This window comes from Heteronotia binoei, chromosome 9 (assembly GCF_032191835.1).
Source record: "Heteronotia binoei isolate CCM8104 ecotype False Entrance Well chromosome 9, APGP_CSIRO_Hbin_v1, whole genome shotgun sequence".
NCBI lineage: Eukaryota > Metazoa > Chordata > Lepidosauria > Squamata > Gekkonidae > Heteronotia > Heteronotia binoei.
Window position 1 is genome coordinate 2,983,432 of NC_083231.1, and position 23,611 is coordinate 3,007,042.

Below are 23,611 nucleotides of genomic sequence, written 5' to 3' on the forward strand. Positions count from 1 at the left end.
GAGCAAAAAAGTATTGGCAGATGATTCAACAAGAAATTTCTAAGGTCTTGGGATATGAATTTAAGAAAGTTGCAGAGACTTTTCTGTTGGAATTACAAATGGAAAAATTTCCAAAAGAAGATAGAACTATAATTTGGTACTTGCTTTCAGCTGTTAGGACATTATATGTGCAGTTGTGGAAGCAAGAAAAAATACCAGAGAAATGGGATTGGATTGTAAAGGTTATGACATGGAGTGAAATGGACAAATTAACAAGAACTTTAAGAGACTAAGATTTAGAAGTTTTTAAGATGGAGTGGAAAAAGTTCAGAAGATATGTAGAAAAAGTGTGGAAAATAAAAGGACATTGGACAATTTTTGATAATGATTAAGTTTTAGAAAAAAGAAGAATATTAATTTTTGTTTTTATTAGTTAAGGGTACCATTAAATATTAATATTTTAAGTAAATAACACCGGCGGGGGTCAAGTAACGGGGGGAGGGGTGGGTAGAAAGTAATATATGGGATAGATAAAAGAAGTTATTAATGATGCAAGAAATATAATTTGTTACCATATGTTACCAAATAAAATTGTTTTAATGAAAAAAGAGCACCCTTGCACTAAGCTCTTTGAACGCTTCCAAGGAAGCCTCCGAAGAGCACACTGTTTTAATGTCTGAAGGCGCCGCTTAGCCACTTTCAACCTGAAAGCAACCAGCACCACTAAAACAGTGCACTCTTTGGAGGCTTCTTTGGAAGCGTTCAAAGAGCTTAGTGCGCTGTGCAGCACTCCTGCCTTCAAGGCAGACCCCTGTTCCGTGCCCCCCATAAGGAGTGCTCTGCATGGGTAAGGGGAGACCTGTTGGCACCCCCAGGTGGGGTAATGCCTCAGGCCCCTGCCTACCCCACTGACTCCCACGCGCCAACCCTGCCTGTGGGTGAAGAAGTGGAAGTTCCACATGGAATCTCTCTGATCCATCCTCCAACAGGACAACTTCCTGACTAAAGGAGACCTACTTTCATGTGCCCATAAACCCTTTGTCCAAACAGTACCTGCACTTTGCCTTCAAGGAGCACTATTACCAATACAAGGCACTTCTTTTTGGCCTGTCCTTGTCTCCACGTGTTCACAAAAATAATGGTGGCCCTGATAGGTGCTCTGAGGCAGCAAGGGGTACAAATATACCCATATCTACACAATATTTTGCTTAGGGCATGTGATCTAAAGATGGCCAAAGTCAATTGTATAACCATGATTCAGTTGCCTCAAGTGCATGGCTTTCTTTAAAAAAGTCATCTACTACCCACCAGGAACCTCATTCATCTGGGGGCCAGAATCAGTGCTTACCAGTCGAAAGTTATCTACCAATAGAAAAACAATAAAAAACCAGAGGGCATTTTTTTAAAGCACACAGACTTGATGCTGCTAAGACTATAGGCCTGATGCCATTGCCACATGTTCACTTGAAGACTTTGCACTAATATCTACTGCCAGACCAGAGAGACATAAGAAAAGGGCTGCACAAGGAAAATCTGCTGTCATCGACCTTGAAGGAATCACTGAAATGGTGGGTGTCAGGGAGCTTCCTCCCTCCCTCTCCCCCCCCCCCCCACAGCCTGGTGACACTGGATGCCAGCACAGGAGGACGGAGGGCACATGGCCTGAAGCAGGTGGGGCAAGGGAAAAGGCAAACAGCATAAACTGGCTCAAACTAAGAGCCGTAACGCTAGCCTTGTTTGCCTTTCAAAAGCTGAACTTGGACAGATATAAAGAAGAAGACATTGGATTTGTATCCGGCCGTCCACTCCGAATCTCAGTCTCGGAGTGACTCACAATCTCCTTTATCTTCCTCCCCCACAATAAACACCCTGTGATGTAGGTGGGGCTGAGAGAGCTCTTACAGCAGGACAACTCCTACGAGAGCTCTGGCTGACCCAAGGCCATTCCAGCAGCTGTAAGTGAGGAGCGAGGAATCAAACTCAGTTCTCCCAGATAAGAGTCTGCACACTTAACCACTACACCAAACTGAAGAACATTACAGCGAAGGCACACACAAACTGTCAAGGGGGTGGCGAGGCGACCCCTCTTCATTGGGAAGTAGTGCAGTTTTTCCAGTGGGCAGAGAAACACTTTTTTGTGACTTCAAACAACAGGAAGTTTCCAAGATTCCTACCCAGATTCAAAGATGTGGCTGCAGAAGGGATCAATGTGCTATCCACATATGACCACCAGGTCTGTTATATGTGATCTCCGCAACTCAAATTATCAGCAGGGTGCAGCACAAAATATGTGGAGCAAGTGGAGGTGGTTCTAGCTCTGTTAGGGCTGAGATGTCCTTGGTTTTTCAAACTAGTACAAATGTCGATGGAAAATTTCATTCAGGAAAGACCTGCTGAATGAAGGACCCATCCTCCGCCCAGATCCACAAAGGATCCAGTTGAGGGCAGGGAAGTTGAATGGAACGACCTAGAAAACATTGGACTGCCTGAGGAGATGGTTTCAAGCAAGAAGACTGCTGAACAGACGCATGACTGGCCTTTAAAACGTGGGCAGCAGAAAAACAGGTAAATCGCTTAAAACTGTCACATCAAGACATAATCACCTTTTCCCATGGAGGATGGAAAAAGGGACTACAACCTCACACTTTGAATAGGCAGGTGGCTGCACTTGCCGCAGTATTGGCCAACAAGAATAATTACTAACCAATGCATCAAAAGGTACCTGAAGGGTATGATGCAGTTGACACCCCCAATGAAACAGAGGTTTCCAGCAGAGAGCCTACTGAAGCTTCTTCAGGCTCTAACAAAAGCTCCTTTCGAACCTTTGAATTCAGTGGAGTTGAGACGTCTATCTTGGGAGGTGGCACTTCTTGCTGCCATTGCCTCAGCAAGCAGAATCTTGGAGTTGGGAGCCCTTTCAGTTAAGAAAGAGCTGTGTTCTTTCTACAAGCTGAGAACTGATCCATACTTCATTCCTAAAGTCAGTTCATCTTCCCCTTTGAACCAGCAGCTAGTTCTACCATTCTTCTACTGCGAGCCCTCACATCTAAAGGAAAAGATGTGGCACAAGTTAGACATTAGGAGGCCTCTTCACATTTTTGCTGAAAGGACTGCCCCCTTCAGATTCTCAGATGCATAATTTGTGTCACATAGAACTGCAGATCTGGGCAAGAAGGTCATAAACTTTGCATTCAGGGTCTTTGCATTCAGCAAGTATTACAGTGCACTCCACAAGAGCAGCTGCAAGATCGGTTGCCTTTGCTACCAGAGCCCCAGTTGAGAAGATTTTTGCTGTGAAGCGGCCCAGTCAGCCTTCTCAGCCTATGTGAAGCACAACAGAATTAACCAGCAGTGTTCAATGGAAGCTGCATTTGGGAGAAGAGAGCTCCAACTGTCCAACTAGTTTTGAGATCTCTCTTAGTACTGGGAAAATGGCCTCATATCTATCCGTCTTGCAGGTGCCACAGCAGCATAGAGCTTTTTCCCTCGCCAGATGCAATGCCATGCCCTCTGCCATTCTTTATGGCAGATTTAACAAGACAGCCTACTCAGTCAGATACTGTCTCTGTAAGCAAAAATGTGTTGAGTCAGTTACTCATATTCTTCTTTATTGTAATTTGTATACAGATCTTCGTCACAAGTATTTACATCCTCTTTTAGTTAGCATGGTGGATTGTTCTGATGCACTTAAGGTCTATAATCTTTTGAACAATACTTCATCTAGTGTCACTGAGAAAGTGGCTAAGTTTCTTTATGCTGTTTTAAAGGCACGCAGAGGATCTCACAGAAATAGTTTATGTATATGCTTTTCCTGATGTATATGTATGCAATCGTTCAATTTTATCTTTTCCTTTTTTTTAAACCAATTTGCTCTGATATATACATCTATACATTTTATGCCAATAAAGGCTAACTTAACTTAACTGTCCAACTAGTTACCCCAGCCCAGCCCTGTAGCCAGGATTCCAATGTCAAGGGGCACTCAAAGTCCTCAGGGGACACCCTTTAAGTTAATAAAATCACTCCTTTCCCTCTGTCGGGGCACCATGGATCCCACGGCCACTGATGGCAAAGTCCAGAGTCCAGACAAAGCCAGCAGGAACATGAAATAAAGGCGATCCCCAAGGAACCCAAAGAAGAAACCAAGAGGAGGCGGCAGAGAGCCCTGAGGAACAACAATGACTGGGGTGGGGTTAAAAACAAAGGAAAGGAGCCGTTGAAGGGAGAGCCCATGCCAAGGAGTGGCATCCAAAGAAAGGGAGGGAAAAGGAGGCACCAAAGAGTGGGTGGTGGAGATTGCTTCTTGCCTGGGCAGAGCTGCAGTCCAGTGCAGGCGACTTGCAAACCAGCTTCTTGCAGCACTGGCTGCAAGAGAGAGGGGCAGGCACACATTCACACATGCAAAGCAAGAGGAAGGGAGGGGTGCACACTGGCGGTGGCCAGCAAGAAGGGACGAGTGGCCTCCCCTGTTCTGTTGATTCCACTAGCCTGCAGGTAGGTGCAGTGGCTGAGCTGTGTCCCTTGCATTGAGTCCTTGCCTGTCAGTGGGAGGCTTCCTCGGCCGACCTGCCCCCAGTAGGAAGTGGCCGCCATCTCAGGCCTCGCTGTGGAAGGGAGAGAGCGCACTTGCCTCTCCCTCCAGTCCAACTTCCCACTTGAGCAACCACCCCACGCCTGCACCACTGAAAGGGCCCGCCAGTCAGCTGAATGGGAGGCTGCCAGCTGGACTGAATGATTTTGTGCGGAGCTGGGCTATTTTGTGTGTGGAAGGGCACCCTCGCTTTGTCCAAAAAGGTTTGCAAGAATTTGCTTAGCCCTGCCTGAAGCAAGATGAGGCATGACCTGCCCCCTGCGGATGAGTTTGCCCCACTAAAGAGAAGAAGCCTCCAGGTAAGTCCAGACAGAGTTTGATCTCCTCCTCCTCCTAGGAAAAGAACAGGTGAGGAAAATGCCCTAGAGAATTCTTTCCAATAGTACCTTTTAAAATAATCTGAATTAGCTACCATGAGTTTTCTTGACGCTAACCCCAGACCATTTCCAACTTTTCAAAACACAATTTATCTAGTGCAAAACTATCTTTCGGTCTCTGTGGCTTTGCTTCATCTTTAGATGTTTCTATTTCAAGTCTTAGCAAACAGCACTTATCTATATTGACATCCAGAATAAGAAACACCTGACTGTTTCTTAAGTGCCTGTCTGCCTAAGATAATATGTTTAAAGCTACACCAGTTAAAATCACCTTAGTTATATCCAGGGCTTTTTTTTGTAGCAGAAACTCTTTTGCATATTAGGCCACACAACCCTGATGTAGCCAATCCTCCAAGAGTTTACAGGGCTCTTAGCACAGGGCCTACTGTAAGCTCCAAGACGATCGGTCACATCAGGGGTGTGTGGCCTAATATGCAAAGGAGTTCCTGCTACAAAAAAGCCCTGGAATTTATATCAGTCTTTAGTATTGTGTTTCAGAAAGCATGACAGCAAAATAATCAAGCTGGTTATTGAGAGAGCAAAACTGGACTAACTAATGCAAGCCAATAAATATTATCTCCCCCTTTCCTTTCTGATTTTGTTTTTAGGTGTGACTCAGAAACAGAAAACCAGCGTGCATGTAACTGGAGGCACTCTTCATGAACCAAAGGAAAATAATCCAGGATTAAATTTGGGTAGAATTAGGAAAAAACCCTTCAGAAGTGACCTCCCTGTAAATGGCATCATAGATGTGGATAGAATTGCACCAGAAGATGGCCTCGGACGATCTTGTGACGAATCAGAAGGGGCCCTCAGTTTTGAAGGTTACGTATCAGAGCTGAAATCCTGCCAGGGGAGGATGCGGGCAGGAGTTTACAGGACATCTGAGCTCCCATCTCTGATTGCTGTTAAGAATGAGAAAAAACAGGGTGATGAGAAGCAGCACAAAGCAACATTTGTTTAAAGTGGTTGTTTGTGTGGCTCCAGTGTCCCCCCCTCCCCCCACCCAAGCACTAGAAGCAGGAGTCTGCTGAAGCTCAGCGTTCCATCGAGAGCCTCTTGCTTAAAGACAGAAATGGCACAGCTCATGGTCAGTGGGAAAGTGTAAAGTTTGTGGAGACATTCTGAGAAACTCTAAGCAGGAGATCAGTCTTGTTAACAGCATGTAAATGTACCTGCATTAATTTGCCAGTGTTACCACTTTAATCCTTCAAAGTGCCCCAGGCAAAGGCCAAAGCACCCAGAGTTGTCCGTGGGGAGGGATCCAGAGGCTCGCTGGGAGTTCACTGGGAGGGCAGGTCTGAGCACTTGTCTGCTGAGAAGGTGTGTTCAGACTTCAGTGCATGGAAATGCTGAAATGTCCCTCTCCACCTGGAAAACCTGGAGATGCTCTCCAGACCAACATTGTCAAGTAAATGAAGAGCTCCAAATACCATCAGTGATCTCAGTCTTGCTAGCACAGGGTTGCCAACTTGGGGTTGAGAAATTCCTGAAGATGTGGGGGTGGAGGCAAGGAAGCGGAGGGAGCTGGGCAGAGATGTGATGGAATAGAGTTGCCTCCAGGGGAGCTGATCTCCATAGTTTAGAGACCAGTTGTGATTTTGGGAGAAGTCTGGGCTCCACCTGAAGGTTGGCAGTTCTACCTAGGGTTGCCAACTCATGGTGGGGCAATCCTGGAGATTTGAGGGTAGAGCCTAGGGGTGGCAGGGTTTGGCATGGGGAGGGTCCTCTGCTTCATCTAAGGCCATAGAGGCCACTCTCCAAAGCAGCCATTTTGTCCGGGGCGGTCTGGTCTCTGCAGTCTGGTGACTGGTTGTAATTCCGGGAGGCTGGCAACTCAGCCTACTGCATTTACATGTCTTTAAAATGGGGGGGGGGGGGGGGATAGTTTAACTATATTGAGATGAAGATCATTTACTTTTACCTCTGTGCCAGAGCCTCCATTTTGAAAGTGATCACAAATTTTCTAGAATTCCATTTCTGTTTGAAGTGGCAGTCTTTGTGGGGTGGTTCACCTGTTGGCATCGATTGTGCCCCAGTTGCTGGACCTGAACGAGCAGGCAGTCGAGACAGCCATGAAGTCAAAGGATTTTCTTTCAAACGGCTTTTTTGGCAAGATGCCTGGAAGGAACAGCATGATGAGCCAAAAATAGGCAATGTGGGGAAACGGCTCTTCACCTCCTTTGGAATCCAGCCTTATTTTGGTCTTGAGCTGCATTTCACAAGCCAGCCCTGAAACTGTTTTGAAACTGGGAGATCTGCAGGAGGGAGCGGGGGGGAGGCTTGAGAGTGACAGCATCGCCCTGCATATCCCTGGTGTCGGAGTGTGATCCTTTCCCTCTGTTTGAGAGAGGCAGGCAGTGCAACAGAGGCCTCTGTTCCTGCTTGGTGATCTTCCCCCATTAGTCCATCCACCCTTCAGTCTTCTAAGAGCGAGCCTCCTTCTAGCCAAGTGATGTTATCATATATGTGGCACAGCCTCTTATGCGCTGGGATCATGTCCATCACATTCCCAAGGTCCTTCTTTCTCTAGCTGCACGCACTGCCATAAACCGGCCATCAAAACTGTGCATTCTTCTGACCCTGGAGAAAGGAAGACTTGCGTTTTAAATGCCATCACCAATTTTGTCCTTCAGCACTGGAGACAGGAACATGAGTCTGTCCCGTGGGGACTCTTGGCCCCAATCCTTTCATGGATCCAGGAGTCAAACATGGTGGCCAAACTGGCTGGCAGCCTCAGCCCTCAAACCAAGGCCTGCTCCATCCGGGGGGGGGGGCGGTCTCTCACGCAGAGCCTCCCTTTTGGTGCTGCTGCTTCCCTCTAAAACAACAACTAATCCACTGGATTCGGAATGTTTTCCTTCTGGGGAAGAACCTGGATTCTTACTCTGAATTTCAGTAATAAAGATCTGTAATTTGGAAAGTGTAACGTTAGTATCCTACTACCTGTTACTCTGCAGCCTCTGTTTCTTACATTTTTACAATCATAATACTTACATTTTTACAGGGATTCATTGGTTGTTACAATGTAAATAACTTCAGTGGTTTTCTTTTCTTTTTTTGTGATAAGAAACAATTTGTGTAGCTGGAGTTTCAGATTTTGTCAACGTGTCTGAAAACAGGAATTGAATGTAGCATAATTAAAAGTGAAACCATCTTCCCAGTAAGATGTGAATACTCATGTAATGTGCTGCAATGGTATTAAAACATTATTGTGTTGACTGTATTATTTTTACCATTAGAACATAACAAAAATAACTTATTTGTGATGAAACAGGACTGGTCTTTGTACTACCAGCTGCAAGACGCATACGCATCAAGCCAACATCCGCTCTGGGTTTGGGGGGGCTTGGGCCCCCCACCTAAATGCACAACCTACACATGTATGCATCTGGACCCTGCTGGAAGGCGGAGTAGAGCTCTGCCCTTTCACCACTCTCCACTCCAGCAAGGCTGAAAGGCTCCCTCCAGGAGCCCTGTTCATGGGGGTGGGCAGCACAGGTGGTTGGGGGCTCAGGGGGTGGCCTTGCCTCGCCTGGTAGGAAGAGATGGGCCAGGTCACTCGCCTTTCATGCCAGCCCTGGGCAGAGCTGCAACAGGTGGTGGTGCTGGGGGAGGAGAAGGTTGATTCAAGGGAGATTTTTTGTTGACACGAATACTGAGTCCCCCACCTTGAAGTCCCAAGCAGGCACATGGGACTTATCATACTGCTTTTTGTACGTTTCCTTCGCGGACTCCCAAGTTTTCTTGGATCCCCTTCCAACTCTCACCCAATTTTCCCCACCATTGTTCGAAGGAGCTGGGTTCCTTCATAGATTCTCCCCCTGGTAATATTGGGTTCCTTCATAGATTCTCCCCCTTCGTATCCATTGACAATTTGAAATGGGGAAGCCTTGGTGGAAGTGTGCACACTATTGTTGTAACCATACTCTGCGAAAGGGAGCAAGCCCACCCAATTCGATTGCTGGTGATTTACATAACATCGTAAGTATTGCTCCAACAAGGCGTTCATGCGTTCCGTCTGCTCGTCTGTCTGAGGGTGATAGGCAGAACTGTACCCTTGTTCTATCCCCAACAACTTGCAAAACTCCCGCCAGAAGTTGGCAACGAATTGTGGCCCCCTGTCACTAATTACTTTGTCAGGAAATGAGTGGATTTTCACAATATGATGGAAAAATAGATAGGCCAGCTTTTTAGCTGTGGGTAGCTGGGCACAGGGGATGAAGTGGGCTTGTTTGGAAAAAGTATCCACCACTACCAGAATTACCGTCTTGCCTTGTGACGGCGGTAATTCGACAATGAAGTCCATTGATACTACTGACCAGGGCCGTGTGGCCATTTCCAAAGGTTTTAACAGTCCAGGTGGCTTCTCCCCCCCCCCACTCCTTTTCACCATCAAGCAGATGGGGCAAGAAGCAACAAATTCAGACACATCTTTTTTCAGGGACGGCCACCAAAACTGCCTACTGATTAGATGGAGTGTTTTCCCGTACCCAAAATGTCTGGCCAATTTGTTTGAATGGCAAAATTGTAGGACCTCCACCTAGATTTGGGGACGTACAATTTCTCTGCCCGATACCACAGTCCGTCTTCCTTTTTCTGAACTTCCCCTGGATGGTCATCTCCCTCCTTTTCTGTTTCTAGAGCCATGCGTTCTTTCCCCCACCTGTCCTGGCCGCGTTTGGATTTGGACCGTGTTGTCACTACGGCAGCCACTTGGGAGGGGGAAACCAGGGAGTCTACAACCTCCTCCTTTTGGCTGTTATGCTGTGGCAAGCAGGAAAGGGCGTCCGCCAAGAAATTCTTGGTTCCTGGGATGTGCCTCAGCACGAAGTCAAATTTGACTCTCCCGGTATCAGTTTGATGGCGCGGTCGGTGCTCCTGTGGGGAGGTAATTCCTCCGCCCCCTGCTCACTAAACAACCCCATTAAATCCTGGTAGGCCTTCGGGATGGCCGGGACCTCCTCCACAGTTAAACAAACTCTCTCCTTCATAGGAGGAGATTGTGGGCCCCAGTCCGTGTTCCATAGGTGCGTCTTGCACAGCGAATCCACAAATCGGGACCTAATCACCCCTAAGCTAGTGGACGCTTTGGGGTTGGCCACCACGGCTTTACCCTCCCCAATCCAATACTGCCTGCACCTTTGCCGGGTCCATAGCCAACCCCTGAGCGGACACCCGAAACCCGAGATAGTCTAATTCGGTCTTGTGGAACTCACACTTGGACAGTTTTGCATATAACTTATGCTTCAACAACTGGGTCAAAGTGGTCTACAAACTGAACAGGGAGTTTAATAGGCATTTCTTTTGATGGACCTATGTTGGTATCCAGGTTGGAGCAAATTCTCAGTAGTTTATCACCAAAACACTTCACAAATGTATCTGTCATGGGTACTGGGGACCCTGCAGAAGAAGCTGAGCCTGCAGAAGAAACTGTGCCCCTGCCACCTGCACCAGTGCCCCTGCCTCCTGCTGGAGAAGATCCAAGCCCCCCTGCCTCGCCCTCTCGGGTGGCTCGTGTGCGTGACCGCCTTCGTCAGGACCTCAGGGATCGGAGGAGGGCGGCACGCTCACGAGCAAGACACTCCCTGAGCCCTGAGTTTTGAAAGGATTCTGGCCCTTCTAGGAGTGAGGATGCTTGAGTCTCAGCAGGATCCTGGCTGCCTCTCTGAGCCAGCAATTAGCCCAAATGGGCAACAGACAGCAGAGGGCTATATAGCTGTGGGCTTTGGGAGGAGGCTTTGTGGAAGCAACTAGTCACTTACCTGATGTTCTAGCATACACTTCGGCTTTTGACTTTGGCTTCTGGACCCCCTGACCTTGGCTTTGACTTCTGGACCCCCTGACTTCGGCTTCTGAACCTCTGACCTGCAATACCTGGACTGTGATTTGGTTTTGGCGCCTTGGACCCTCTTTGCTCACCGGCTACAGACCTTGGACTGCCCCTGGACTTTGCCTGACCCGGCCCCAGCCCGTGACAGTATCAGCTATCTGTTCTTGAGACAATAAAGGCTCAGATTTTGGAAAGAGAAAGAAAAAATGGGCTACACCCAGCAATGTTCCAGCATACCAAAAAGGAAAAAAAGGTGACTGGTGACAGTTTTATTGTCCCCACACTGGATATTTTTCCTGCTCCAACATATGCTGAACTGCCAAGTGCTTCCCTATGTGGAAAAGAGCATAGGACAAACCTGTCAGATCTGGGCATCTGAGTCTCAAAACCAAAGTAGTAACAGGACATTCCTTACCACTTGATGCCCTTTCTTTTCAAATTTTAAGTGCTCAGAGCAACACCATCCACATTACAAACACATTTTTAGTTGGGATGATAGAACTTAACTGACACACTGGTACAATAATCTACTTGATGCAACCAAGTCCCTTCTTTGTGGTGCAATTCTGAGGGAGCTCAATGGCATTGGGTTTGATTTGTTCTGTAGCTCTTGCCTCTTTATCCCAACCTCAGTTTGGTTTACTTGGATTACTAGGTTCCTAGAGGAGCTTCAAGCATTCTTTTCAATTCATTAAAAAAATGGGGAGGGGCTTTTGATACATGCCTCCATAAAACTGCTCCACCCCGTGTTGTTTGGGGCAGGTCTGGAGAGTTGGCATCTGGGTTTGCTGCAGCCAGGTCTGCAGAGCAGACCTTGAGCAGATTGTGTTTTGTGTGGCAGTGACGTTGGCAACTGGGTTTATTTTGGTTCCAGGCCTGCAGGGTTCATAGAGTAGATAGAGGGATGTAGTGCATTTGTGTCCTATAGAGATTCTCTGGTGTGAAGTTAGGTTTGGCTTTGGGTGCCCCAGGAATTGGACCCCCTGGTCCAATTTTTTTTTTTGGCCTTGTGGGTTTTGTGTGGGACAGTCCCCTGAAGCTGCACAGCAGTTTGGGGGGCTCTCCTCAAAACCTCCTGCTCCCCAGAGCAACTTTTCCCACGACAATTACAGTGTGGAAGTGGCTCTAATTGTTTTTTTCTCTCCATTGGGAGCAGTGTTCCTTTTGGGGTGCCCACAGATGGGTGCCGTCTTTTTGGGCCAGGGGGGTTGCATGCTGGGGAGTCCCCTGAAGCTGCCCTGCAGTTTTGGGGCCTCTCCCTCAAACCCCCCTCTGGCCAGAGCCACTTTCCCCACAGCAATTGTAGTGGAGGAAGTGGCTAATTGGGCTTTCCCCATCATTGTTGGCAATGGGCCTTTTGGGGAGCCCAAAGACAGGGACCCCCTGGCCCAATATTTTTGGGACTTGGGGTTTTGTAGGGGAGAGTCCCCTGTGGGTTCCCTGCAGTTTTTGGGGCTCTCCCTCAAACCCCCTGCCCCCCAGTAGCCTCTAATTATGCCCTATGTTGCCATTGATTTCAATGGCCCATAGGGTATAATGATGGAATAGGGGCACCCTCTTTGGGTGCCCCTGGAATGGGATCCCCTGGCCCAATCTTTTTGGGACTTGGGGGTTTGGAGGGGAGAGTCCCCTGCAGGTCCCCTGCAAATTTGGGGGCTCTCCCTCAAACCCCCTCCCCTCCAGGCGGCTTCAAAAATACCCTATTTGCCATTGATTTCAATGGCCCATAGGGTATAATAGGGCCGTATATTCGGAAATAGCCACGCATCTACCGTATATGCGGCTATTCCGAATGCGGTATTCGGCAGTATACGGGGATTCCGAATTCCTCCCCCCCCCGTATATTTCCAAATCCGTGTAATTCCGAATTTTTTTTTTTCCACATCCCTAGTGCTTGGAGGCAAAAGCTATCCTGGGATGTGTGTTAAACTTGTTCAAATCATTTCTCATGAATCAGACTCAAAAGGTCACCACTGGACACCAGTTGCCACTAGTGTGGGATGGTTCCAGGAAAAAAAGCCCACAGGAAAAAAGCTCACTGAAAAAAAAAAACATGGCCAGAAATGCTCACATGGAAAAATGCCCACATGAGGAAAAGCTTACATAGAAAAAAGTCCGCGTGGAAAAAAGCCCATATGGGGAAAAGCCCACACAGAAAAAAGCCCTCACAGAAAGAAGCCCACATGGAAAAATACCATGTAAAGCACCATAGACATTTATAATTGTGGATAACCAAGCACCTGTCAAGATCGACTAATAATGGCTTAAGACTTGGGATCATGGCCTAAGCAATAGGCCCTGTTAAAATCATAATGGATCCACTGCTGCTAATGTTCTACCTTAGTTGCTTCCCTTCCCCCCTTTTCGTATTTTGATTTGTAACTGGTGTGAAGGAAACTAGTCGGCGCCTTCACAGAGCCTGAGGTAAGAGGAAGCCTTGCATAACAATTCAAGGGCATTTGCTAGCCATCGGCCGAGAAAGTATCTAGTAGTTGTATGTGAATGTTTCCTCCTGTAAACCCCCGCCCCCCCTGTAGGAATGCTTTTGAAATGTATCTTAAAACCCATATATCAGTGTATTGGTTTCATTCTTAGCAAGCTAGAGGCTTGCGCCAGAGTACCGGTTATCAATACATTAAGACTTAGTATCAACTTTGACTCATTCTTGAATCCGTCGACTTGACATTTTGCTAAGAATCAACTTTGAAGATTAACCACCCTGGCCACTTTGCAGCGAAATGGATGAAAAGATACCAGAAGGCGGTGAGTTTCCTGACGCCAAAGAAGGGCCGTCCATTCCCTGGCATGTCCTGGATGCCCGGAGAGTAGCGGCATCTCCTCCACAGTTTCAGCAGCTGCTCGTCACCCCGAGGCAGTGGCAGCCCCGGACCTCCACCAGCACCATGGATGGGGCCCCGGCTAGACACGAAGCCATCCTGACCCGACACATGCGAAGGGTGCGAATGGCGAACACGGAAGGGCCCAATCCGGGACCCAGGGAGCCGGGGGAGATCGACACTATCGTGGCGGCCCCGTTACACTAGCAGTGCCCAAAACCAGATGAGAGAGAACTGGGGGTAATGGCTCCAAGGGACGAGGAGGACGAAACAGCTAGGGAGTTTCGAGCCATGGTCCATAAGGAAGTGGAGAGCGTGGTCAAGGGCCTGAAGATGGAGATGCAGGCCATGACCAACTGTATGGCGGGAGAGATCACGAGAGAGATCTCTCGCTCTCTAAAGCTGCCTGGGCCCAGAAGGATTACTCACCCACCCACCCCCATCTGGCAGCCACCAGCACCTGCAGGTCCCGCAGCGGCACCGGCCGTGGCCCCAGCGCCACCTGCAGCACCTCAGCCGGCGGGCCCCCCTCCTGCTGCTCGCGACGGAGGGAGAGGAAGGGAGCTTGACGCTACCTTCGACGGGGACCTGGCGAGGTTGAATACTTTACAATCCAGGCGAACAGCTATATGCATTATTGGGGAAATACCTTCCCGGATGAGTTCAGCCGAGTGGATTACCTGGCGAAACTGAAAGGGGCGGCCAAAAGGTGGTACGTAAGCCTGTACGAAGCCATGAGCCTGGAACTGGACTATGTAGCAACGTTCCTACAGGCTCTGTTGGCCCAGTACGAAGACCCCCTCCAGGAGACCTGGGCGCTGGCAGCCCTGCACGACATGCAACAGGGGCAGAAGTTGATCCAGGAGTATGCTGTGGACTTCCGAGCCAATGCAGCCAAGGTGCGAGGATGGAGTGAGCTGACGAAGATCGAGCATTTCACCCGGGGGCTGAATGTGGGCATATTGGATCGGGCCCTCACCCAAGCCCGACCTACCACGTTGGTCGGTTGGATCCAGCTAGCGGGTGAGGTTGAGACCAATATGAAATGCATCACCCTGCAACGCCAGCAACAGAGCAGAAGAGGGGGACAGGACCCAAAAGCAACCCCGAAAGTAGAGGTGAAGAAGCCGGCTGGTGGGGGTAAACCAAGCGGGACCCGCAAGTGCTTTTGGTATGGAGACCCAGGGCATCTGGCAAGCAGCTGCACGAACCCGCTGCGAGCACCACCAAATGCCCCGAAGCAGAGCACTCCCGTCCCGAAGAAGGTTCCTGGCTGCCCTAAGGAAGCGGCGAAAAGCAACGTGATGGTCATCGAAGAGGGGGAAGAGGAACCGTTCCGGAGTGGCGAGCTGGGCAAGTTGGTCTGGATGGAGGAGCCGTCGGGAAACGAGAACGACCTGCTCTGAAGGGTGCCCACCAGCAGATTGCAGAGGAGCCGGCACCGGTGAAAGTGACTGGATCACTATGTTTTGTACCAGTGAGACTGTTGAACCCCAAACTCAAGAGGTTCTTGCAAGTAAGGGCGTTAATTGACTCGGGGTGCAACAGGGAATTAATAACGCCTAAGATAGTAGAGGTCTTAGGCCTGACTACCAACCCCCTCCCCTGCCCCATACAGTTTGAGCAGATGGATGGGTCAGTGATGCGGGGGGAGCCCTGTGCGTCAGAGACTCAATTTCTGCCGATGGGGATTGAGGAGCATTGGGAGCAGGAGTCCTTTGTAATCACCCCCTCCTGCTCTTACCCGGTAGTGTTGGGGGTGGGGTGGCTGGCCAGGCACAAACCGGACATTTGGTGGGGGAGGCAAACCATAAGGTTCATAGACCCACTGTGCAAAGATCACCTATGGAACTTAGAGTGGGGGCTCGCCCTCCGCCCTCCACCGAAAGGGTGTGCCTGACAGTGGAAGAAGTCCCGGAAGTCCCCTGGGCATACCGGGACTTGATGAGGGTGTTCAGCGAGCAGGGCGCCAATGAGCTGCTGCCCCATAGGGACACGGACTGCGCCATCGAGCTAATACCCGGGGAATCACTCCCGAAAGCCAAATTGTACCCGATGGGATGGGTGGAGAAGGCAGAGCTGCACAAATTCCTGGACAAGCGGGGGTTTGTTAGGCCGGCCACGGCCCCCCACGCAGCTCCAGTCCTGTTCTGGAAAAAGAAGGATGGCTCGCTTAGACTTTGCACAGACTTTCGTGGGATAAACACGATTGCAACCTCCAACACCTACCCCATCCCCATCATTAAAGACTTATTGAGTACTGTGTTGGAGGGGAAAATTTTTACAAAGCTGGATTTGAGAGATGCGTATTTCCGGGTGCGCATTAAGGAGGGGGATGAGTGGAAAACGGCGTTCAACACACCACTGGGGCAGTTCGAATACCTGGTGATGCCATTCAGACTGCAAGGGGCCCCCGGGGTGTTCATGAGTTTTGTAAACAATACGTTAAGAAAGTTTTTTTTTAAAGGGGTGGTGGTGTACCTGGATGACATCATTATTTACTCGCAAGACGAACGATCTCATGTGAAATTGGTGCGGGAGGTGTTAAGCACCCTGTTGAGTCATAAATTGTATGCTAAGCTGTCCAAACGTGAGTTTCACAAAACAGAGCTGGATTACTTGGGTTTCCGAGTGTCCGCTAGGGGACTGGCAATGGACCCGGCAAAAGTGCAAGCTGTATTAGATTGCCCCCCCCCCCCCCCCGAGGACACATAGACAACTCCAATCATTCCTCAGGTTTGCAAATGTCTATAGGACGTTCATACCGGGGTTCGCACAAATCATGCTCCCCTTAACTGAGTTGTCAAAGACGAAGGGGAAGGGCCCAGAAGCCAAGCGATCGGGAGCCTGGTTAAATTGGACATCAAACTGCCAGTCGGCGTTTAATAAATTGTAGCGGCTGTTCACAAGTGAGCCGGTCCTGAGCCACCCCAACGAGGCAATGCGATGCCTCCGATGTAGCCGTTGGGGCCATTCTCATGCAGAAGGACGAGAAGGGAAACTGAGTCCGTGTGCTTACATCTCAAAAAAGTTTGTGGCAGAGCAAAGAAATTGGTCAGTGTGGGACAAGGAGGCGTTTGCAGTAATGTTTGCCTTAAAAACATGGCGGTCTTGGTTAGAGGGGGCGAAAATGCCGTTCGAAATATGGACCGACCACAAAAATCTCGAGGTCCTCACAGGGAAAAGGAAAATGAGTGAAAAACAGATCAGGTGGGCCGGTTTCTTCTCTAAATTCGATTTTGTGCTAAAGCACATCCCCGGCACGAAGAACTTTCTAGCAGTCGCTTTGTCTCGTTTGCCCCAGCACGACAGTCAAAGAGAGGAGATAGTGGACTCTTTAGTTCTGCCCACCCAAGTGGCTGCCGTTGTAACTACACGGTCACAAAAGAAGCGGCAACTACAGGGGTGGGGAACGAAAAGAATGGCAGCAGAGACCGAAAAGGAGGGAGACGAATGGCCAGGGGGAGTCCAGAAACGAGCGGATGGGCTTTGGTACAAAGGGGAAAATACGTTCCTAAGACCCTGAGATTAGAAGTATTACAGTTCTGTCACTCCAACAAACTGGCTGGGCATTTTGGGTACATCAAGACCTTGCATCTGGTCAACAGGCAGTTTTGGTGGCCCTCCATGAAAAAGGATATATCCGAATTTGTGTCTACCTGCCCTATTTGCATAATGGCTAAAAGAAGGGGAGGAAAACCCCCTGGGCTACTCAAACCGCTGGAGACCGCCTCTAGACCCTGGTCTATAGTCTCCATGGACTTTATTGTAGAGCTACCGCCCTCTCATGGCAAAACCGTAATATTGATGGTAGTAGATACTTTTTCCAAACAAGCCCACTTTATTCCCTGTGCCCAACTCCCCACCGCAAAGAAACTGGCTTATTTATTCTTCAACCATGTAGCCAAGCTACACTCAATCCCCGACAAGGTGATTAGTGACTGCGGCCCGCAATTCGTTGCCAACTTCTGGCGGGAGTTCTGTAAACTGATGGGCATGGAGCAGGGGTTGAGTTCTGCCTACCACCCACAGAGGGACGGACAGACTGAGCGTGTGAATGGACTTCTAGAGCAGTACTTAAGGTGCTATATAAACCATCAACAATCCAACTGGGTGGAGCTATTGCCCTTTGTGGAGTACTGCTATAACAACAGTGTCCACAGCTCTACCAGAGCCTTCCCCTTTCAGACCGTGAGTGGGTATGAGGGAAAGCCCCTCCCGCTGCTGCCAGGGGGGGAAGTAAAGAAAGAGGCGAGCCCTTTTTATCAATGGTGGGGCACACTGACTAAGAGTTGGAAGAAAATACAGGATAACTTGGACGTAGCCAAAGAAGCTTACAAAAAGCAATATGACAAAAGCCATGTCCCTGCCTGGGATTTCAAAGTAGGAGACTCAGTGTTTGTGTCTACAAAAAACCTTCCACTCACTCAACCATCCAAAAAGTTGGCTTACAAATACCTGGGTCCTTTTAAAATAAGAGGGTGATAAATAAAGTTACAGTAGAACTGGAGTTGCCAAAGATGTTTAGTAAAGTGCACCCTGTCTTTCATTGTAGTCTTCTTCGGAAAGACCCTGGTTGTTCCCCTTGGCATCCTCGGCTGGAAGCACCTCAACCTATCCAGATAGGGAGCCAGAGTCACCATGAGATCCAGGAAATCTTGGACTCAAAGCTTAAACATGGGAAGCTGTATTATCTAATTTCCCTCCTAGTGAAAATGAGTGGATAGCAGAGAAAGCTGTGCCAGCCCCTGACCTGATCAAGAAATTTCTATCTAAACACCCTCAGAGGCCGAGAGGGTCAGCTTAGGGGGGGCAGTATGTCAAGATCGACTAATAACGACTTAAGACTGGGGGATCATGGCCTGTTAAAATAGGCCCTGTTAAAATCATAATGGATCCACTGCTGCTAATGTTCTACCTTAGTTGCTTCCCTTCCCCCCTTTTCGTATTTTGATTTGTAACTGGTCTGAAGGAAACTAGTCGGCGCCTTCTCAGAGCCTGAGGTGGGAGGAAACCTTACATAACAATTCAAGGGCATTTGCTAGCCATCGGCCGAGAAAGTATCTAGTAGTTGTATGTGAATGTTTCCTCCTGTAACGCCCCCCCCCCCAGGAATGCTTTTGAAGTGTATCTTAAAACCCATATATCACTGTGTTGGTTTCATTCTTAGCAAGATAGAGGCTTGTGCCAGAGTACCGGTTATCAATAAATGAAGACTTAGTATCAACTTTGACTCATTCTTGAATCTGTTGACTTGACAGCACCTCCATTTATGAGAATGAACAGGTATTACCTATATTTCATTTTGTTATTTTTAGGATTAAAATATGTCATATTCACATGCAACAATCTGTGTTTTTATCAAGTGAAATTTGCTAAGTTATTTGTATATTTGATGGACTGCAGAGGGACCTCTGACAGCAAATACAAGGATATATATATATAACATCGTATCATACATGGTGCCTCTTTCAGCAGTTATTGATTCTATATTATTGGGGAAATACAAAAAATTCCATCAATAAGAAAAGAGTTAACAGTGTTATTCTGCTCCGCAGCCAAACTCCTTTTAGCATGCTCTTGGAAGTCTGATCATATGCCTACAGCTTTTGAACGGCTTAAAAAATTGTGTGATCTTTGTGTAATGGATAAAATAGCTTCAAAGATTCATTACCTTTCTAATCAAGAACCTATTCCATCATTGTCCAATACTGTCAAAGCTACACTTCTTATTTGAATATTCATGTGTGTAGACCAGGGGAGTCGAACTCCTTTGTTATGAGGGACGGATCTGACCTTGTCCGGGGCCAAGCCACGTTGGGCCAGGCCATGTGTGTACCTATTTAAGATTAGGTAGCAGAGAGATACATTTTATAAAGAACACAGACAAATACAAATATATATATTTTAAAATTCTTAAAACATGCTTAAAATGTTAACACTCATTGGTCTTAAAGATGCTTTCTTTGTATTTCTCCCATGGGATCTAGGGAACTGGGCAAAGGAAGCTCTGTCTCTTTCCTTCTTTCCTTAGAGGGCTAGAGGGGGAGGAGCCTCAGCCAAAAGAAGGAAGAGAGACTTGGCTCAGTAGCTCTGCTGTGTGATTGAGAGAGCCTGGCACAGCAAGCTACTCCCCCTCCCTTCCTCCCCAAGGGAGGAGCCTCAGCCAATGGAGAAAATAGATGTTTTGCTCTGTATGATCAAGCAAGCCTGGCAAAGCAAGCTGTGATGCAGAAGGAAGCAGATGACAGGCAGTTGCTTGGGGGCCTGATAGGAACCCTCTGGGGGCCGATTCAGCCTCCAAACTGCATGTTTGACACCCCTGCAGTGTAGACCATACGGTTTCATTATTGAAACATGTAGTCTTTTGAAATATATGTTAAGACTTTTTTAATGCTATTTAATTTAGTATGTATAAGGAGCCCCAGGGTGCAGAGCGGTAAAGCTGCAGTCCTGCAGTCTGTGCTCTCGGCTCACGACCTGAGTTTGATCCCAGCGGAAGCTGGGTTCAGGTAACTGGCTCAAGGTTGACTCAGCCTTCCATCCTTCTGAGATCAGTAAAATGAGTCCCCAGCTTGCTGGGGGAAAAGTGTAGATGACTGGGGAAGGCAAGGGCAAACCACCCCATAAAAAGTCTGCCGTGAAAACGTCATGATGCGCTGTCACCCAGAGTCGGAAACGACTGGTGCTTGCACAGAGGACTTACTACCTTTACCTTTTTTTTTTAACTTAGTATGTTGCCTCTTTGATGCCTATGTAATATCAACCCACTGATTGTACATGCATTTATTGATTGCAGTTGTTGCATTTAGTCTAATTTCTCTAATGAAAAAACACAAATACCTCTATGTATACTCATCCAAAACTCCTAACAATGAGGTAAAGGCCCTGACTTGCTGCCTCACTATTGTCAACAAATTGAAATGAAACCTGGAATAACAGGGTTTGTTGGGAAAGTGGAGATCTTGAAGGACATTTTGCTCCCCACTTTCAGCAGGGTTCCCCTGATTCTTGCTGACTCATTTTAGCCTGGGGGGGTTATTTATTTATTTATTTATATTTAGTAGGCTTATGAAGGGCCTGGGCAGTATAATAAAAAGTAGAGACATCACCCTGCCAACAAAAGTCCATATAGTCAAAGCGATGGTATTCCCAATAGTAATGTATGGCTGTGAGAGCTGGACCATAAAGGAGGCCGAGCACAGAAGAATAGATGCTTTTGAGCTGTGGTGCTGGAGAAGACTCTTGAGGGTCTCTTGGACTGCAAGAAGATCAAATCAGTAGGTCCTAAGGGAAATCAACCCAGACTGTTCTCTGGAAGGTCAGATGCTGAAGCTGAAGCTCAAATACTTTGGCCACCAAATGAGAAGGGAGCACTCCCTGGAGAAGATCCTGATGCTGGAAAAGACACAAGGCAAAAGAAGAAGGGGATGGCAAAAGAGGAGATGGCTGGACAGCGTTACTGATGTAACAAACACGAATTTGAGCAGACTTCGGAGGAGGGCTTGGCGTGACTTGGTCCATGGGGGTCGCAAAGAGTTGAACTCAACTGTGCGACTGAATAACAACAAAGTAGGCTTCTATTCTGCCTTTTCCCATAAAGGGGTTCAAGGTGGATCACAACATATAATAATAACAATAAAAAACCTACAGATCAAAGTTAAAACACCAAATTAAAATTAACAGTAAAAACAATAAATGAAATGCACCACCGGCAGGCAGGGCACAGCGTATCATGTAACCAGTTACAGGCCCACATTAAAGGATGGTATTAGCAATAGGATAGCACGATGTCACCACAAGGGAGGCCAAATGGTGGAATAACAGGCTGCCCGCTGCCTCAGCCATAAGCCCGGCAGAACAGCTCCGTCTTGCAGACCCCATGAAATGGCAGTAGCTCAGGTATGGCCCAGATCTCCACATCTAAAAAATTATACTAGATCCATCATTACTGCTGGAGAAGGAGGTTAATGTGAGTGCAGAAAACACTTCCTTCCATCCTAGTCCGGGCTGGAAGATAGCCCCCAAGCTTGGTATGACTGATCTGGCCACCCTGACCCATGCCATAGTAACATCAAGGCTAGACTACTAGCATGCACTTTGCATGGGTCTTGGCTCCAGTTGTCTAGAATGCTGCAGCTGAGTGATTGCTGGGAGCTAGATGGAGCTTGCGTATTACTCCCATTCTGCTGTCCTTCCATGGGCTGCCTATCAATTACTGAGCTCAGTTTAAGGTGCTGAGTATAACATACAAAGTCCTTCATGACCTTGATCCCTTGTATCTACAGGACCACCTCTCCCCCTGATCTTGGTTAAAGCTAGGGACTGTGGCTGATACTGCTGTGTATGGCTTGTATTGTCTGTTGCAGTAAGTTGGCTCCTACTGTTTAATATTGCATTGTTTAACACATCCTTTTAATATTTACCCTTTGCTTCAGCTTGGTTTTCAGGTTTCTGACTGGTTCTAGATTTCTGCACTCCAAGTCTTATTGCATTGTTTGTTGGATTGTGCTGATGTACTCTCTGCAATCTGTCTTGAGCCCAGTGAGAAACGTGGACTACAAATAACATGAAATTGCCACACATGTGCTCTACAGATGGCAACTTTGTGTGCAATTCTGCTTCTGAGTAACTGTGGGCTCCCCTCATGCAGAAACCCACCTCTTGGCATCAGGGCAGCAGCTCTGCAGAAGAGGCAGTGGCCCCTCCCTCCCTCCCTCGCAGGGGGGGCAGGGAAGGATGCCGCTTGCATGGCCCCAGTGGCAGTGTGAGCCTCCTCCTGCACTGTGTCTTCAGAGCTAGAAGCCTCTTGGAAACATGCAGTGGGGGTGTCTGATATGCTAATAAAGAAAGTGGGTGGAATGGCAGGAACCGAGTACATCTAAAAATGTATTCCTACAGAAGTGCAAAAGAGTTTATTCTCATCTCATTTAAACTGGCTGACAGAATTTCAAGAGTGGGTGCATTTATGGATTATTTAAAAAAAAAACCCCACAAACCAGTGATCTTGTTATGGCTTCAGTTTCAGCTAGAGCTGCAAGGAGAGCATGTTCTCAAAAAGCTTCAGGAATGTCTCCCAATCTGTGCTGAGACAACTCTCTCCCCACTCCAGTGGAGCCTTAACAAAAGCCCACCGTGCCGATGAATGTGGGCCCCAGACCCTGTGGCTGCTCCAACCAACTGCACTTCTGGCAGCTTCCTTCTCAGAAAGAAGAACACAGCATCTTTCTGGACTGTTAGCTGAAGTGGGTCTCTGGGGTATGGCACCAAAGTATTCTATTCCCACTGGCTGACCAGTTTCAGAAGACTGTGTGAGGAGACAACTGCCTGAGCGGTTGAATTAATCGTAATCTAGCCCTGTCTAGTACAGGTGACAGAACAGTACCTTGAACTGGTCCATATTTTTCTTGTCTGATACTGTTTTAACCCTTCTGCTGAAAATCCCAGCAGCAGCAAGGAGCAGACTCTTTACAGATTGGACAGGAACCTGGGAATTCCATCCCCCCAGATGGTTTTCTGAAAGCAAAGTCTTCTTACTTACAATAAGCCAGAACACAGGAGGGCCAGTTTGGTGTAGTGGTGAAGCATGCAGACTCTTATCTGGGAGAACCGGATTTGATCTCCCACTCCTCCACATGCACCTGCTAGTATGACCTTGGGTCAATCAAAACTCTCTCAGAGCTGTTCCTCTCAAGAGCGGTTTCTGTCAGAGTTGTCTCAGTCCCATCTACCTCACAGGGTGTCTGTTGTGAGGAGGGGAAGGGAAGAAGATTGTAAGGTGCTCTGAGACTCCTTCAGGTAGTGAAGGGTGGGGTATAAATACAATCTCCTCCTCCCCCTCCTCCTCCCTCCTCTTCTTCTTCTATTACTACTACTACTTATTCTGGAGTTGGAGAAAGTGGGATGATGAGTGAGTGTGACAGGAAAATGAGCAAATGGCTCCACCCATAATGGAACTGTCCCATATTCTTATTCATAGACTTTCAGGATAAAC

The 23,611-nt window shown here is 47.9% G+C and overlaps 2 protein-coding genes across 4 annotated transcripts in view; both read left to right on the top strand.

Moving 5' to 3' along the window:
- Window positions 1-5,912, top strand: part of RGS12 (regulator of G protein signaling 12) — a 128,812-nt gene extending 122,900 nt beyond the window's left edge. For all 3 annotated transcript variants that reach the window (XM_060246147.1, XM_060246149.1, XM_060246150.1), the window contains one exon: window positions 5,556-5,912. In XM_060246147.1, the coding sequence (XP_060102130.1) occupies window positions 5,556-5,911 (356 nt within the window). In that variant the 3' untranslated portion in view covers window position 5,912. The remainder of the gene's footprint in view (window positions 1-5,555) is intronic.
- A 9,550-nt stretch (window positions 5,913-15,462) lies between these two features.
- HGFAC (HGF activator) overlaps window positions 15,463-23,611 on the top strand; it is a 59,489-nt gene continuing 51,340 nt past the window's right edge. Inside the window, exon 1 of the mRNA XM_060247263.1 lies at window positions 15,463-15,722. Within this exon, the coding sequence (XP_060103246.1) occupies window positions 15,463-15,722 (260 nt within the window). The remainder of the gene's footprint in view (window positions 15,723-23,611) is intronic.